The sequence below is a fragment of the Neodiprion lecontei genome, chromosome 1 (genome assembly GCF_021901455.1).
Source record: "Neodiprion lecontei isolate iyNeoLeco1 chromosome 1, iyNeoLeco1.1, whole genome shotgun sequence".
Classification (NCBI taxonomy): Eukaryota; Metazoa; Arthropoda; class Insecta; order Hymenoptera; family Diprionidae; genus Neodiprion; species Neodiprion lecontei.
The window spans coordinates 6,396,828-6,413,163 of record NC_060260.1 but is presented as its reverse complement, the minus strand read 5'-3'; the positions used below and the strand labels follow the sequence as shown (position 1 = coordinate 6,413,163).

Genomic DNA, 16,336 nt, shown 5'->3' with positions numbered 1-16,336 from the left:
CATATTTGCAGGAAAGAAAACTTTTAGATAACGTAAAGTGAATTAAACCCAATGAAAAAGTACCATTTCTCAATTTTGATACAGCATTATATCAATTCTAGCCATATTACAGCCCAAATAATCGAATGCAAACATAGACTATAACCCGTAAGCTATGCTGTCATCTAGTGTTCCATTTGTGATATGGAGTTATGGAAGATACATTCTTAAGTCAAGGCGTGTGGAATAACTAGACAAAAATCTGGCGCACGATTGGTCAATCCTTAAGTTTATTCCTTAAATTTCAGACTTTCATTACTTATTACAGCACAAGTTCAATGCCGATGCACTGATTCGCTAAAAATGACCTCACGTTGTAACTGATTGGTTGAATCTGACGCAAGAGATAAATAGAAGATATCAAAAGGCTTTGGAGTCTCGTGACGTGGTGTATTTGATACGAAAGTCTTCGGCAGTACGGTGTCATCATCGTTTTTAGTAACGGAGAGAGGAGGAAGCCCGACCGGCCGTGACGCCGAAAGTTGTGATTAAATAGTTAAAAAAAACGGCAATCTCTCATTCAATCTCCGTGAAAGAGCCTTTAAGTCCTGTTACTAGGCTGTAACTAAGAATTTGCCATCGCAAAGGAGGGTAAGCAATATTAATTCTTTACCATATTGTAACATATTTAACGTAATTGAAATGTTCCGTTGTTACATAACAAGTCCTCGTACATTAGAAATGAAATACAGATTTCGGACTGAAGTATTTACAAAAGACTTATTATTTTACCTAATTTTTTTCTATTCTATCTATATATAACGTACGTATCGTATATAAAAGAATGCATATATGTATATTAATCACGTTTTTACGCCCGTATAACATTTGCCGTAGATATTTTTTTGGATCGGATGATTATATAAGCCATTTATGGTTGTAATAGGTTTTTAATGATAGGGCGTGGTTGTTACCTTGTATAATATTCAGAATTAGCATTTTCTGTACACTTTTAACCTCGGACGTGCAGTGATGAATCATTCGTAGTATACCGCTAACTGGAGTAGGTTCCATATTTCTACTAAACAATGAAGTTTTTGCAGACGTTGTATTACCGGATGATATAACGAATGCGTTGATAATCATCTAAAAATATGTGTAATTACAGGCTTTCAGAATCCCTCCTATTCCCGAGCAACCAGAAGGCAGCAACATTTCATTAGAGGAAGCGGGTGAATTTTCAGTGAGTTCTAGCATAAACAGCTTTTATAACCATTAATGGAATATTTGAGTCTATGATATTTTTTTAAAATTCTATTAATAATAACATTATTTTTTCACCAGCTAGTTACATGACAAACTAAAATGTAAAACCTGTATGTAATTTATATGCTTTTAAATAACAAAGTATATATATTTAGTCACATTGAACAGTTTCATTTGATTGGTGATTCAATATTATTGAGGTCAGATTGGAAAGTTTAAAAACAATATTTCAAACATTGCATTTCTGTAAACTTTGAATAATTTAAAAGAATGAGGATTCTTAGTTAGAGAAATATACAGAGCAATTACTTTTGCAACAAGTAACTACAGTTTTAATAAATATTAGCAATTTGAATACTTTCAGCTACCACAATCATGGAATCCGTTGCTAAAGAAGTCATCTGCTATTCGTGGCGTGAGATCCAGCGGAATAAAGAAATCCCGATGCTCTTTGCAAAAGATGGAAAATTCATGTTTAAAACAGGAAACTTATCCATTACTGAGCCCGGTGATGGAATCAGAATTGCTACTCGAGCCCTGGCCCCCCCTAAAGAATTCCAAAGGCAGTACTCCCATGGTTTCTACCCCCTCGTTTTGGAAAGAAGATTTTCAGGACTTAAGCGACTGGTGCGTGGACCCGCAAAGTATAAGCCGGTTCAATATACCACGTTCTCCTCAAGGACAACGCGATTATCCTATAGGTGAAGATATTAAGACGAAGATTTCAGGTAAGTCGATAATATTCCTCATTGATTGATTAAGCGACAATAGATGAAAAAAGATCAAGATAATCACAGCCTACCTCTGTCATTGCAGGTGTGAAAGATAATTATTACAATTTATCTAATATAAAATCAGAATTTGGAGAAAGCACGGAAATAAGTGACAGCTGGACTGTAAAAAATAACATCGAATCTGCAGAGATGTCCTTCGGAGGGTCTCAGCCCTTGGGGCAAGACCAATTTAATACCACAATGGACATATCAAATGTTTGGATGGATTTGACACCAGCAACGAATACATATGAACAGCAAGCCGCAAATAGTACAAAGTTTATTCCAAACATAAACAAAAGCATACCAGATTCAAGCTTTGAAATGAACGGAGAAAACTTCGATAACTGGTTTCCAATAACCACAAATGTTGGCGACTTTCCATGCAACGATTTAGTAAACATCAATCAACCCAACTATAATCCTACGACCTTAGACAATTATCAATCAACTTCTGCTAATTCCACTGTTGAAGAACAAGAAACGCAACTACTGGCAGATAATTTATTAACAGATCTTGAATTTCAATCATTCGATCTGTTAACATATGTTTGCGAAGTAAGTTATTTTATATTATTGCAAATTATAAACTTCCGACATTTTGGCTTTATTTTATTAAACAGTATCATTTAAGTCTAAAATAAACTGTATACTTATTGCTTTTACTTTTTGTTTGTTAATTTAGGAAAACGGACAATCACTCATGAACAAATCAGAAACCACCGCATCAGAAATTGTCGAACCATCCCAAGTTGTGAATACTAACAAACGCAAATCGAGCAAAGAAAATAAATCCATTCATGTCAAAGCAAAAACTGAACCTGTTGTACCACCGCTCAAGATTAGTTTAAAAGCCACAAAATCGCCAATAAAAAAACGAAGGATCTCTAAAGATGTAGATCAAGAAAGTGGAAATTACACAGATACTGACTCAGATTCACAGACTTCAGATTATAGCTACAGAGAATTACGAGAAAAAAATAACAAAGCTTCAAGAAAGTCTAGAATCAACAAAAAAGTGAAAGAAGCAGAAATGATGAAGAAAGCAAACGATTTGGAGAAAGCCAACGCAATTTTGAAAATGAAAGCAAAAGAATTGGAAAAACTAGTAATAGCCATGCGGGAAACGTTGCTGCAACTTGCATTGAAGAAGGAATCTTAAAAGTCTCAGTACTGGACAATACGTAATAAAAACACGTGTGAGTTATCCAAATTTTACGAGGGAGAAAATTGAAAAAGAAAAAAAAATTATACATATATATACATATATATATACACATATAAACGTGACTTGCCATGATTTAGTTTTAATAAAAGGGTTTATGAGTTAATTATGGTTCAAATAACATTAAATGATAATCCGAGAATAATCTTACTAACACAGTGTAAAATCTCAGTAAAAACACAAAATTTTGGCACACCAAAAGCAATAAATTGCTTGTCTGTATATCAATTCACATGCCACATTTATTAGCTATAAATGAATACCTAGTTTTATCAATCAATTATTCAAAATCAGATTCGTGCAACATTTAAGTTAGTACATGATCAAACAAAATTAGATGTGCAAGTATACATACGGCACTCACTTTTACACATATGCAAATTTTGTAAAATTACAAAAAAAAAAAACTACATGATTTTATGGGTACTGGTTGTTTTAATGTGTTTAACATCACAATTTATCATGTATTCGTATTAACAAGTTACAATAAAAAATATTGCACCTAAGACCAGAATTTTTATCATCCGTCTAATTTTCAACCAATCCTATCATAATTTTAGGTAGCTAACTCTTGATATATTGTTTGTGACATAATGTATTGAGGACAAACTAAATTTATAATTTGCATTTAATTTCATTCAAAATCATAAGTGTGATTATCAAAATGATTCACAAAATAATTCCTGTATTAGATTATTAAGAACAGGAATTTTTTTATTCGAATACAAGGTCGTGATTGAAGTTAGGATAATCTTCGAGGGATGTATAGTTCTACCTGAACATACCTTTTAATCACGAGGAACTATCGTCGTTTATTGCATCATCATCTTGTAATAGAATTATAGGTAGATATTTTTGAAGTGTTTGAACAGTAAAATACATATCTGGGTTCGCCTGAAAATGAATAGTGCGTATTACATGACTGAGGATTTTACACATAATACAACTGTACGGTAAGTAACAATTGTAATTATAGGTCAAGTGAGCAGTCAAAAAACTGTTAAATGTTAACAGGGTCTTTAAAAATTCTTCCTTGATCTGCAGATATGCAACTCCCATTCAAGACTTACCAATAACAGTCCCTTGTTAAATTTTCTTGCATCAAATTGCACGTTTTCATATGCAAACGACAAGTTGAATAGTTTACAATCTGCTGAAAGTTTCTCAACATCTCTATACATCAATATTTCTTGTAATTTTAGACCAGGAAACGTTAAGAGCTTACTGTTATATGCTGCGCTCATTATTTGAAACGTGTCCCTAAAAACAGATCATATTAACCTGATCTGTTTGGTACAATTTGTAATCTCATTAAGCACTGAAGCACAAGTACCTTCTCAAAAGCCGCAAATTACTTAGAACACCGAATTTTAACAAAAGTGGAAGTTTTTGTATCAGTCTTAAGGTTCGGACATAATTTTTCAAAAACCACGCAAGAGATATCTTCATGGCCAGCTTTACGTTCTTGCCCCTGCACATATAATAGTTCCATATAATCCAGAAGTAGCATTGTATCATCTTAGTAATTACAATCTTGTAATTCACCTGTACTTATGAGGAAGCGATATGCCTCTTCCTAGAGCCGAGGAATCACCGAGATGTAACAGCATATACAAAGCTTCCATTTGAGGTCGGTTATTACCTATTGAAAGTCTTTCGATATTTTCTTCAAAATTAGGATTACACATCGAGGATTGTTCTTCAAGTTCATCATAAAGTACTAGCAGTTGTTTAAGACACTCTAGAAGGTGCTGACTATTTATCTTCGTATCAAATACAGATATGTTTTTTTCACATAGTCTGAAAACTAATTTTATTACAATTAACTGGCAAGAAAGTATTCGTCTCTTTACCTTTGGCCTGCGTAAACATGAAATCGAACAATTGGCTCTAGGATTTGAACACTTTGAGGTCCTCGTATTCTTTGAATAACAACTTCCTGTCTGATAGCTCTCAGTCGATCAAATACAAAATCATAAATCATTACCCAGTCATAATCGACTCGCGTAACAACACTGCAAAAAAATTTGTTATATAGCATGCGCGAGCTATGAATTTATGAAAATCCTTGTCAGATGGCTTACTTAGTGAACAAATATCTTATAGTCGATAAAAGAACAGAAGCCGGTCGAAGTTCGCTTGTATCTGGCATGAGCTGTCCGGCTGCAGGTCGACTGAAGCATTTCACAATCTTTGAAGGATCTGCTTTTGGTCGTTTTAGATGTTTTGTTTTCTCGTCAACTTCGAAGGTATGCAGTAAGCCTTCTCTTTCTCTCCTGAGTAAGAATCAGTTGAATATCCACAAATTTTGATACATAAATTAATAAAAATAACTGAAGTGAGGTTTCCCTCTGGTCTTCTTCACTGATGCCGGAATAAAAATATTCAAATATACACACAACTTACATCCATCTCTCTTTCTCAGGGCACATAAATAAACACGTCCCAACTATAAAGTCAGACATCACTGTTTAGTTACACGCTCTCTAAATAAACAAGGAGATACGATCGATAATTTTAGACTAACTTAACCGAACGAACCGAACTAAACTGACGTTTCGACTGACAACAATCGCACGAATGAAGTGATCGGCTGGATGCTGGCGGCACGATGTAACTTTGTCACGTGACCACCCATGTGATCTACGCTACGATGTATACAAGTACTATCATTGGTACTACTAGTCAGGTGCATCCATTCAGCAATAGCTGTGTCATGTTAGGTTAGGTACTCAACTAATCGAATTACAGGATAGCACGACTCTCCCAATGAGAGCTTCGGCTGCTGGGACTGCCGCTTACTCACTGTTGGATGTGTGTATCGACACAGGTTACGTTTCCCAAGCGTAGCACAGCGAGTAGCGGGTTTAAAGATAAACAATGACTGGAAAGTGATAATTGTATTGTATACAAAATCTGGAACGACATAAAGGTGTAAAATGGCATCAAATCGCAGCACACGTGAAGTATTATTATCCCTTGTCGATGACATGGAATTAATAGCCAAGTAAGTATTTTCACCAGTGCTAAAAAGAGTCCGAGATTTCATACGTCGAATAAAATGGTCGGAAAAATTAAAGTAAAACGCAAAGTACGCTCGTCGTTATGTCAATTATTCACAGACCTCAAATTTCATACCTGTATTTTTATTCTCTGCAGAGAACTGATCGAGAATACGATAGCGCAGAAGCATTTGAAACTATCCAGCAGCGAGCACGCTCAACTGACAGAGTTATTAGTTGCCAAAGACAATGAGCTCAAGTCAACTTTACAACTGGCATCGGAACAGGCAAAAATAAACCAGAAAATGGATTCGTTAAAGGAAGAGGTTGAGAGGCAGGATCAAGACATTCAACAATTACAACGTCAGTTGAAAGAAGCAGAGCAAATACTTGCCACTGCTATATACCAGGCTAAACAAAAACTCCAGTCCATATCTCGGGCCAATAAAAGGCCTGTTCCTTCTGAAGAACTCATTAAATTTGCTCATAGGATTAGCGCATCTAATGCTGTTTGTGCTCCGTTAACGTGGCAGCAAGGCGATCCACGCCGACCGTATCCAACAGGTGAATACGATAGATTTATGCAGTAATGTTCCAAATGCTTATTTCAAATAATAAACTTTACACAGAAACATTTTTCTTGCTCATCAGATTATCAATCTTACACTTTTGGAATTACCTCTTTGGTTGAGTCGAATAACTTCAAAAATATTTCACAGCGATATCATTTCCCTTTCTCTTAGTGTATGTTAATTATTTCATGCCTCCTAGATATTGAGATGAGGCTGGGCGTTCTGGGGCGACTCAGCGATCTTCCACTGAACGGACAAATGATCGGATCTCATCCCGGCATTCCAGCCGAATTGCATCGAGCTGGACATCCAGCAGGTGGTGAGAATACATTAGTAGCTTATTCGATTTATCATTACTCTTCTATGCGATTCAATTCCAAATCATTTGGAGAAGTTATCCAATATATTGTTTGCTACTGGTTAGTCTTATCAAAAGAATATCGCCATTGACTTTGAAAATATACTGGAGAAGATATTTCAATGAAAAAAAAAGTTCATCTACTCAAAGTCATCGCAGCGATTTCTTGAAAGTAACTCAAAATAAATCATTTCAGAGCCTCCAGTATCTCAGGCGAATCAATTTGCCTGGCACCCGTCAGGAGAAATCCACATGTCCGTAGGTGGACAAGGTAGCGTAGCAATGAATACTCATAAACAAGAAACGGAAGACGTTGAAGTAATGTCAACAGATTCATCCAGCAGTTCCTCGAGTGATTCTCAATGAACAGTAAATATTTCATTCTTCATACCCAACTCACGAATGAAAACATTTATGATAAGGAAAAAGGTTTGAATGTTTTAATATGATTTTCAAACCATATTAATCATTGTAATCATTCTTAAGTATAACTCGACGAAGTATTTCTCATATACTTTATAAGAACAGGAATCTTAATTTAATTGAAACGTTTCTCTTTACTAATTGTACAATTAAATTCAACTGCTTAGTCATATGTATGCTGTTGTATCAATAAGTAAAATAAAATATTTTATTGAAATTAATTCCAGCTTAAACCCATTACTCACCTCTACAAGTTATTTAAAACTCACTTAGTAAAATAAGTCGAAAAAGTTTTTTTTCCAGAGCTGTGGATTATATTCTCTAGAAGTTCATGTTCTTAGTGCACGACTTGATTAATTTTCAAAAAATGTCATTGGAAAAATGTAGACAAATATCTGGGTCATGTTTGTAGGGCAAGTCTGTGTTAGGAATACAATTATTGGGGTATGTAAAGCCTTGAGCTTACTCCTGGCTTATGTGGTACGTAGAAATGAGATCAGCGCTCTCAGCAATTTGTACCAGACTTTAAAAACTGATTCCAGTGAGGCATTCAGAGGTGTATTTACTTTTTATTTTCACTCTGAGGATATCTTTCAAGTAAAGTAGTTAGTCAACCAATTTTGTGAATAATATTTTGTCATCTATTTTCTCAAATGCGTCTGCGTATTGATATATAATGAAAGTGACTGGAATTAGCTGATTTGATATCGGTCGTAATGGAATATTACTCACATTAGGTTGACATCACAGTTCTAATCGTGTAAAGGGAAGCACAAAAACTGCTCCTAATCCTCAAGCCCTGTAAGTGAAACATTCTCCAATGGCCCACATTCCGGTTTGTTCAAGAGTCAGTCGTCCCTCTTCTATCCCAACTACAGTGTACATAAAGAATGGTAATTTCATACTTGCTAGAAGTTTTGATAATCGCTCACCAAGTCCAAGTGTATAATTATACTGCACAGTAATACAATCGTACGCTAATAAAAGTCCTATGACTGGAATATTAATATGTGTAGCCCAGGATTAAAATAAATTGTGTAACAATTTTGAACAAAGATCAACCGGATTGTACCATCAAATGTTTGTTAATAATTCGAGTTACTTGAAAGTTGAAAAGTCACGACGTGAATTGCATAGGCATTCTAATCGTTGTATGTTTTTCCAGAATTTGGGAACATTCGTTAAACTCGGCTACATCATGCTGATTGTTACACTAATTTTGATGTTCTGGTCTGCGATGGTCAGAATGCACGAAATCCAGGTGCAATATCCGCCGTGTTTTTTTAACCCGCTCTGCACCTGTTCCAAAGCGATTCCTGATCTAGGCATCGTATCTTGTCACAACGTGCCAATGCCTCGAATCCCTCAACCCATTAACTCTTCAAAAGTGTTTATACTCAAACTAGAAAACAATGGATTGCACTTTTTGCAACCACAATTTTTAATTCATACGGGTATGTATACAAAATCAGTGTAACCCGGCTACTATTGAAGATATTATTCAGCAAGATATCATATTTCAGGTCTATACAAACTCCAGATCAAGCACAATCTTTTGTCAGATATACCAGATGATGCATTTGTGGGGCTTGAGAGATCATTATGGGAGCTAGAGTTGCCATATAATCACCTAATTCACGTGCCTAGCAGATCTTTTAGACATTTGCAAAGATTACGACAGCTGGATTTAACAGGTAATCAGTCAGGATTCACGTAATCTCAATAAGTGAAACATTTGGCATTAAATTAATCAACATAACTAATTTCGTTTTTACCAAGATTTTAAAGAATGATCTAATTTTGTAGGCAATCGGATATCTGAAATAACACCTGATAATTGGCGAGGTCTCAACACGTCGCTTCAAACCCTTAGACTGGGCAAAAATTTCATAGACAGACTTCCAGCGAATGCATTCAGTGGCCTGTCGGCCTTGGAAGTTTTAGATCTTCATGGAAATAGCCTGTTAGAAATTGATGCAACGGTGTTCAAAGATGGAATTGATTTTCTCACGCACCTTTATCTGAATGATAATCAACTGAATAATGTGCCGTATGCACAGCTCTCTACCTTAAAACACTTGCGATACTTGGATCTTAGTCACAACAGAATATCAAGGATGTTAAATCCACAGATTGAAAATGAGATTCGTGGGATGCAAATGTCTTTGGATGAACTACGCTTGGATTACAATCAAATTAACAACCTTCTACCAGGCGCGTTTCAGCATTTTCGTAGAGTTAACAAAACGTACCTTGACGGTAATCCACTCACTATCATACAGGTATATTCTTTTCACTTGTGAAATAATTTATTATAAATGATTTAATTGTTCTTAATCCTTTCTTTTATCTCACAGGAAGGAGCGTTCAAAGATTCAAAAATGCGTGAACTCTACTTAGGCGATTGTGATCTGATGGAGGTATCGAGTCCTGTCTTCATGGGATTAGAACCTTCTTTAGAACTACTTGATTTAACTGGAAACAACATTACGGAACTTCCTGTTCACTTGTTCAGAGATTTTGACTATCTGAGAACCTTTATGTTCAGGGAAAACAAAGTTGATGCACTTACGCAAGGTAAGATCCAATATCCTTTGAAACTATGTGGAAAGTGTTAGTGAATCTGTATCAATTAATTTTCATCTATCTGTCAGGTGAAGATTTCAACGATTTTCAATATTCGTTATACAACTTGGATTTAAGCGGCAAGAAAAATCGCATAATATCTTTGCAAAGTTTGAAGGAAATGAGAAATCTACGCTTCATATCTTTGTCCCGAATGCCTAAGTCTACATTGTCACCGGAAGACTTCTTAGACTTTGGAATGGATTTAAAAGAACTCAGAATAATTCAAAGCAATTTGGATACAATCAAAAATCATGCGTTTAAGCATGTTCGAGGAATAAAATATCTCGATTTTTCGGAAAACTCAATTTCGACTATTGAGGATGACGCATTTGCCGAAGTGGGTAAAAACATTCAAAGTCAAACCGCCAACTCATATGGTTTACTTTACAATGTATCATTTTATTTTCACAGGTAGGGCATTCGCTTCTAACGCTCCAAATTTCACATGGCCTCTCTTCGTCGGTTACAAATCTTCCAGCAAACCCACTGAAATCTTTGACGAACCTACAGCACCTTGATTTTAGTAATAATAGAATACAAAATATGCCTGAAACAGCTTTTCATTTCTTGAAAAGAATTAGGCGTATTGATTTGCAAGATAATACAATACAAAGTATACAAAAGGGTACATTCCAGGTAAAATCAAAAATTATTATTTTTAAAAACTATTGAAGACTTAATTCAAAGTCCAATTTTCATTATAAAGAAAGCTTTCGGACTATTGACGTAATTGGTAACTAAATAGTGATTTCTATCAGTTGAGCGAAATTGGGTTCATTTTTTTCAGGGTGACATTCATTCTATCCTTGATGAAATAAACTTGGCGTTCAATGAAATCAAATTCATCGGCAGTAACAGTTTCGTAGATCTACCTTCCCTGACATTTCTAAATTTACAAGATAATTCCATTGATAAAATTGAACGGCGGGCATTCATTAATATGAACCGATTGAAATACATCAATCTTCGGGGTAACAAAATCAAGGATATAACAGATGAAGCATTTCAGGTATTCTATTTGCAATGTTAAATTCCGCAATAATTTTTATTATAAATGTTGCTCATGATGGGATTTTTCTTTTTCTCAGAACTTGCCTGATCTTGAATTAATGGATTTGGCTTACAACCAATTACATGAACTAGATTTCATGTCTTTTGATCAAGTAGGGACGCTATCGTCGTTCAAGGTGAATGCTAGCTACAATAAAATTCAAAAACTGTGGATCAACAGTACGACTTTCACACCACAAACTAATAGTAAGTATTATTATGTATTAGAGAATAATAACATACCCTTGAAATCAAAATCGTGCTTTTTTTGCAGTCGGAGGAATTATACAATCGAACATAAAAGTTCTCGATTTCAGTCACAACAACATCTCTGACATAATGAGGTACTATTTCAGACCCGTTGAATTTTCACTCACGCATCTATACCTGAGTCATAACAAATTACTAAACGTTACTCAGCATGTCTTTGGAAATATGCCACACCTTCAATGGCTCGATTTAAATTTTAATGACTTGATGGACATAAACTTCGACTGCTTCAAAAATACAAGAAACCTCCAGGTTTGAAATGCAAAGAAACGTATCTGAAGTAGCTCGATTTTTTCTAATAAAATCAAATACATGTGAAATTCATCAATATTCATCAATAAAATAGAGATGTTTTATGGCGTAATAAAATAATTCAGCAACATATCTCATTTAGATTCTACTGATGGCTTGGAATGAGATCACCGAGATTCCTGTGGAATCGTTTCGATCCCTAAAAAAATTGCGCATAGTAGATTTGTCACACAATAAATTGCGAGCATTGCCAGATAATTTATTCACCGAAGGAAACCTAGAGAGTTTAGATTTGTCTCACAATCAATTCATGCGACTCCCAATGAAGAGTATGTCTCCGTCTGCTGCTGCATCCTTGTCCAAACTCGATATGTCGTGGAACGTATTAGCTGGACTGCACAATACCGATGCTATATTCAGATTTAGGGTAGGTGAAATATCCATTACGATATTACTTATGCCGAGCTGCTATATTTAGACATTTTACTTAATATTCCCAGGACATGACTTGGTTGGATTTATCATACAACAGGCTAGTGAGGCTTGATGATGGAGTATTCTCAGAGTTGGCCATGTTATCTTACCTCGATTTGAGTCATAATAAAGAAATAATTTTGGAATCTCATGGCAAAAGTTTTCACGGTTTAGAAGACACGTTACTGACTCTTGGACTTAGTAACATGTCCCTGTACATGGTAAGTTCACAACTACATCATTGTACAGATGATGATTGCTTACAGGAATAGGAAATTTCTCAACGTTCACAATCAAAGATATTACAAAATACGATTATTTCTGCTGTTCACTTTCAGTTTTGTTGAAAAATTTTCGTTTCTCATTTATGGTCTTCAAAAAAAGACATAAAATTATTAATTTAAGTAGGTAATGCTTCTTGTATGGTTGGTATTGTATGATTGGAGTCTAGATTAAGTACAGTAAATATAATCAATGATGCTAAGGTTCCAGAACTGCCGCTTCGTCGTTTGAGGACACTGTATTTGGCACATAACAAACTTTCATCTATACAGTCAGATATGGCTGCCAACATGACGTCGCTCCGCCACTTGGATCTTAGTTACAACGAACTGTCTACTGTCCCACTGATAACTCACACACTTCCTGAGCTTAGGTCTCTAAATCTTGCTGGAAATCCTATCACTAGCATTACGAATACAAGTTTCTTGGGTCTCGCTGATAGCCTTGAAGAGCTTGAAATTCGAAGACTACCTCTCGATGTGTTTGAAGTAAGTAATTTTAATTTGTTTCAAGTCAAACAATTCAGCGTATCTTACCAAATCTACATTCGTAACTGAATTTGTTTCTATAGGCAGGAGCATTGTGTAAAGCATCCAAACTTCGCAACTTACACATAACAGTGTTTAAGAAAGTGAAGAATTTTAATTTACCTAACATATTAAATTACAATCATGGTCTTCGAAGTTTACATGTTGAGGTAAGCAACAATACTGTACCACTTAGCTTGTAATAATGAAAAAATAACTAAAATTGATTACAAAAAGGAATCTTAAGTATAGATATGAAACAGTAAAGGTATGCTTTTCGGATTCTAGGTTGATCACGACATTAACTTAGAAAAAGAAATGAGGGGCACATTCCCAGCCAAGCTGTACAATATGACTCTTAGCGGTAAAGCTCTGACAACGATACATAAGGATATATTTCAGGTAAGTATCTCATATTGAACTAGTAATATGTAGCCATCATATTAGTTCCGTTGTCATTATTATTATTATTATTATTTTAATTCATTGCGCAATAGCTTCATTTTTTTTCAGGGTATTCGAAACTCACAACTACACTTTACACTACATAATACAAGCGTCAAAATAGTCCCTCGTGAATTATTCACTAACACAGGGAGTGTAAGAAACATATCAATTGATTTCCATAATAATCATATTGGATCTATCGGAAACCCATCGTCTGGCCATAAACCGGGTATACCAGGAAAAACTTTCCTCACAAAGCTTAGATTATCTGGAAATCATCTGAATTGTGATTGTGAAATTGGGTGAGTGATCAAAAAATACATGACTTTTAAATTGTCTTGCTCGATACAATTTACACCTTACTCAACATTATTATCAGGTGGATCGAGATGTGGCAGCGAAAGCAGAGGCAATATTACGAAGATGAGTGCGGCACATATACTGATCATATTTCTGAACCTGACGAAAATGACAAATATAATTGCTGGGATAATGGTTGGGACGACGATCTTCGTGAGACGTTTTGCCTGAATAAAAATAATATCTCTCTCCTGGAAGCACTCAAAACTGATCTTGAATGTGGCTGGGGATCAGCTAATGCACCAATTTTAACTAATGCCGTAGTGGTCTTTTCAATCCTTATGGTGAATGTGTTCTGAATTTTAAATCTTAATAGATTATTTTAATGCACTAATATCATGATAGACAGTAATCGTATTAGCAAAACTTTACACTTCAGACCCACTCCGATGAGAACCATTATTCATTTCCATTTAAAAAATCAAACAATACCCAGTACCAATAATCAACTAACAGCATCTTGGGCAGTGAAATCAAATCATTCATGTATTATAATAATGATCTAAAATAAATATGTCGTGCGTAAAAATTAGATCTAGATATTGATATTATATCGGACTAAACAAATTTTTATTAGCGGACAAACGATTTAATTTCAACTTATAATTTGCCTCCAAACGATTTTGAAATAATGTGTGAAATATGCATACTGCTCGGTAATCAAACATATATATTATAAAAACAAAAAAAACCCCAAAAAAAAAAAAAGTCAGATATTTTAAATATTAGCTTTTCAGCACAATGTTACCGCCATAATAAATGATTGTTTTAAAATATTATTTCAGAAATAGAAAATATAACATTCACGAATTGTTTTCGTCAGCGTTGATAGTTGAGGAATTATACATTGACTTTGATACAATTACAATAAAGTTAATATGCCATACAATTAAATTATATCTCAATGGCTGTATTCTTTTTTCATATAATTACAAATATATAAATATATATTAACAAAATGCTTAATAAAACTGTCACAAAATATATGTATAACAATAAAAAAAAACCTGAAATGGCGCGAACAAAATACAAAAGATATAGTTATTTTCAAGTACCTCACCCCACGCTCCTAATTCCTAAATTTGATCCTAGTTTAACTGAGCAACATGATTTTCGTTAGAATCTCAATAACCATGTATATAATCGGAGTGATAATGAAACCAAATATGAACATAAGACAAATATAAATTGTTAGTAGCTGTAATCCAAGAACTAAATATTTGACTAATATCTGTTGTTTGTCTGGAGTATAGATGATGTTGATTACTTTGTCCAGAACAAATCGCAAGATATACAAAAACACCTGGAATTAAAAAATTATATACGATGATCAGTTTCATAGTAAGAGTTTGGATGATAAGATACTAAGGAAAACAACATAACGATACTCATGTTCATTTACTTCAGCAACTGGGGCAATGTTGACTATGATATAGAATAGAGCAAGCAAAGCCCGGCCTGTCGTTTGACCCATCACGCTTATCAGTGCAGCGAAGGAATACTCTGTTCGCGGAGTGCCATGGGTTTCTTGATATCCAGCCAAATAATCGCGAATATTAAACAACAGATTTTGCTCTCGGTCTTTGGCTAATTCCTCTTGTAGACTTTCTGGAAGAATGGTTGTTTCAAATTTTTACTAGTAATGAAAAAAATTAACATCTTCACCTGTTACGTCCGCATAACCAGTGTTCCAACCACTGTAACGATGTGAATTCGACATGCTATATAAATTTCTGCATTTCCAGTCAGCAGTACTTATTTTGCAAGAAGGCACCTTCGGCTGCACGTGTCCTTGCACTTTCCAAGCTTCGTTGTCTTTCCAATCGCCCGATTTATCGTGTTCCTGACAAAGTGTATTCAATACTTTCGAGGAGATCACATCATTTTCAGAATTTGATATAGATACATGATTAGTTTCCGTATCAAAAAGTTCCTCAGGCAAAACCTGTGCAACAGTAATAAAAGTATGATTTATATTGCTTAGTTTTTATGCTCAGAAATGCGTTAGATGTGCGGAAATGACTATAGTTTTACATTTGTTTACGTTATTAAATCGAAATTTATTTTACATTATGTTCACCTTATCGGATCGTTTATGTCTGTTCATTTTTAATAGATATTCGAGAGTACGTTGTTGCTTTTGACGTTCTGCCACTTTTGACGGGGTGGCCAAAATTGGTCCAATAGGACAATCCTCATCAACCGTTAAAGACTCGTTTCCATACATAGTCATAATTTATATCAATCACTAAGATCAGTTAAATTCTACTCACGATCAATTGGCGAACAGTAATTTACTTGTAAAAGACTGAATCAGAATCATTTTCCAGACATAACAGAAACGAGATATTCTGGATTGAGGAGTGAAACACTTGAATTCACTAATGATGTTTTTCTGTTAGCAGTTTCAGATTGTAGAAATTTGATCATATTATCTCTACAGGATGT

The 16,336-nt window shown here is 34.7% G+C and overlaps 5 protein-coding genes across 6 annotated transcripts; 3 read left to right on the top strand and 2 right to left on the bottom strand.

The window, feature by feature from the left end:
- Positions 1 to 486: 486 nt before the first annotated feature.
- Positions 487 to 5,840, bottom strand: LOC107218552 (germinal-center associated nuclear protein). Its single transcript, XM_015656461.2, has 8 exons — positions 5,650 to 5,840; positions 5,328 to 5,519; positions 5,097 to 5,258; positions 4,789 to 5,043; positions 4,577 to 4,714; positions 4,314 to 4,503; positions 4,029 to 4,137; positions 487 to 1,125 (listed from the first exon to the last, which is right to left on the bottom strand). The coding sequence occupies exons 1-7, from the start codon at positions 5,706 to 5,708 to the stop codon at positions 4,036 to 4,038; spliced, it is 1,098 nt and encodes a 365-aa protein (XP_015511947.2). The 5' UTR covers positions 5,709 to 5,840; the 3' UTR covers positions 487 to 1,125; positions 4,029 to 4,035.
- LOC107218551 lies at positions 491 to 3,749 on the top strand. Its single transcript, XM_015656460.2, has 5 exons — positions 491 to 630; positions 1,148 to 1,222; positions 1,610 to 1,973; positions 2,062 to 2,576; positions 2,704 to 3,749. The coding sequence occupies exons 3-5, from the start codon at positions 1,706 to 1,708 to the stop codon at positions 3,178 to 3,180; spliced, it is 1,260 nt and encodes a 419-aa protein (XP_015511946.1). The 5' UTR covers positions 491 to 630; positions 1,148 to 1,222; positions 1,610 to 1,705; the 3' UTR covers positions 3,181 to 3,749.
- A 182-nt stretch (positions 5,841 to 6,022) lies between the features above and the next one.
- Positions 6,023 to 7,772, top strand: LOC107218544 (mediator of RNA polymerase II transcription subunit 4). 2 transcript variants are annotated; one of them, XM_015656448.2, is made up of 4 exons: positions 6,023 to 6,250; positions 6,403 to 6,809; positions 7,017 to 7,133; positions 7,372 to 7,772. In XM_015656448.2, the coding sequence occupies exons 1-4, from the start codon at positions 6,183 to 6,185 to the stop codon at positions 7,539 to 7,541; spliced, it is 762 nt and encodes a 253-aa protein (XP_015511934.1). In that variant the 5' UTR covers positions 6,023 to 6,182; the 3' UTR covers positions 7,542 to 7,772. The 2 variants fall into 2 exon arrangements, with proteins under 2 accessions (XP_015511934.1, XP_015511933.1); XM_015656447.2 differs by having other exon boundaries at positions 6,026 to 6,250; positions 7,017 to 7,136; positions 7,372 to 7,771.
- Positions 7,773 to 8,473: 701 nt separating this feature from the next.
- On the top strand, positions 8,474 to 14,786 carry LOC107218553 (chaoptin). The gene is made up of 17 exons (XM_015656462.2): positions 8,474 to 8,491; positions 8,764 to 9,052; positions 9,122 to 9,292; positions 9,405 to 9,880; positions 9,956 to 10,175; positions 10,253 to 10,563; positions 10,638 to 10,862; positions 11,014 to 11,235; positions 11,315 to 11,483; positions 11,551 to 11,798; positions 11,941 to 12,225; positions 12,299 to 12,493; positions 12,758 to 13,042; positions 13,126 to 13,251; positions 13,370 to 13,483; positions 13,595 to 13,830; positions 13,908 to 14,786. Exons 1-17 carry the CDS (start codon positions 8,489 to 8,491, stop codon positions 14,185 to 14,187), a joined length of 3,855 nt encoding a protein of 1,284 aa, XP_015511948.1. The 5' UTR covers positions 8,474 to 8,488; the 3' UTR covers positions 14,188 to 14,786.
- Positions 14,787 to 14,900: 114 nt separating this feature from the next.
- Positions 14,901 to 16,274, bottom strand: LOC124294232. The gene is made up of 4 exons (XM_046739049.1): positions 15,969 to 16,274; positions 15,554 to 15,833; positions 15,291 to 15,496; positions 14,901 to 15,191 (listed from the first exon to the last, which is right to left on the bottom strand). The coding sequence occupies exons 1-4, from the start codon at positions 16,119 to 16,121 to the stop codon at positions 14,982 to 14,984; spliced, it is 849 nt and encodes a 282-aa protein (XP_046595005.1). The 5' UTR covers positions 16,122 to 16,274; the 3' UTR covers positions 14,901 to 14,981.
- Between the last annotated feature and the right edge of the window lie 62 nt (positions 16,275 to 16,336).

Excerpts from the sequence above, each read along its gene's own strand:
- LOC107218551 (XM_015656460.2), top strand. The coding sequence starts at position 1,706 with ATGGAAAATTCATGTTTAAAACAGGAAACTTATCCATTACTGAGCCCG. Across the intron at positions 1,974-2,061 it reads TATTAAGACGAAGATTTCAG|GTGTGAAAGATAATTATTAC; the intron begins GTAAGTCGATAA and ends CTGTCATTGCAG. Across the intron at positions 2,577-2,703 it reads TGTTAACATATGTTTGCGAA|GAAAACGGACAATCACTCAT; the intron begins GTAAGTTATTTT and ends TTGTTAATTTAG.
- LOC107218552 (XM_015656461.2), bottom strand. The coding sequence starts at position 5,708 with ATGTCTGACTTTATAGTTGGGACGTGTTTATTTATGTGCCCTGAGAAA. Across the intron at positions 5,520-5,649 it reads CCTGAGAAAGAGAGATGGAT|GAGAGAAAGAGAAGGCTTAC; the intron begins GTAAGTTGTGTG and ends ATTCTTACTCAG. Across the intron at positions 4,138-4,313 it reads TTAACAAGGGACTGTTATTG|GCGAACCCAGATATGTATTT; the intron begins GTAAGTCTTGAA and ends ATTCATTTTCAG.
- LOC107218544 (XM_015656447.2), top strand. The coding sequence starts at position 6,183 with ATGGCATCAAATCGCAGCACACGTGAAGTATTATTATCCCTTGTCGAT. Across the intron at positions 6,251-6,402 it reads GACATGGAATTAATAGCCAA|AGAACTGATCGAGAATACGA; the intron begins GTAAGTATTTTC and ends TATTCTCTGCAG. Across the intron at positions 6,810-7,016 it reads ACGCCGACCGTATCCAACAG|ATATTGAGATGAGGCTGGGC; the intron begins GTGAATACGATA and ends CATGCCTCCTAG.
- LOC107218553 (XM_015656462.2), top strand. Across the intron at positions 10,863-11,013 it reads TACAAAAGGGTACATTCCAG|GGTGACATTCATTCTATCCT; the intron begins GTAAAATCAAAA and ends CATTTTTTTCAG. Across the intron at positions 12,226-12,298 it reads ATGCTATATTCAGATTTAGG|GACATGACTTGGTTGGATTT; the intron begins GTAGGTGAAATA and ends TAATATTCCCAG.
- LOC124294232 (XM_046739049.1), bottom strand. The coding sequence starts at position 16,121 with ATGACTATGTATGGAAACGAGTCTTTAACGGTTGATGAGGATTGTCCT. Across the intron at positions 15,834-15,968 it reads GACATAAACGATCCGATAAG|GTTTTGCCTGAGGAACTTTT; the intron begins GTGAACATAATG and ends ACTGTTGCACAG. Across the intron at positions 15,497-15,553 it reads TGGTTATGCGGACGTAACAG|AAAGTCTACAAGAGGAATTA; the intron begins GTGAAGATGTTA and ends CCATTCTTCCAG.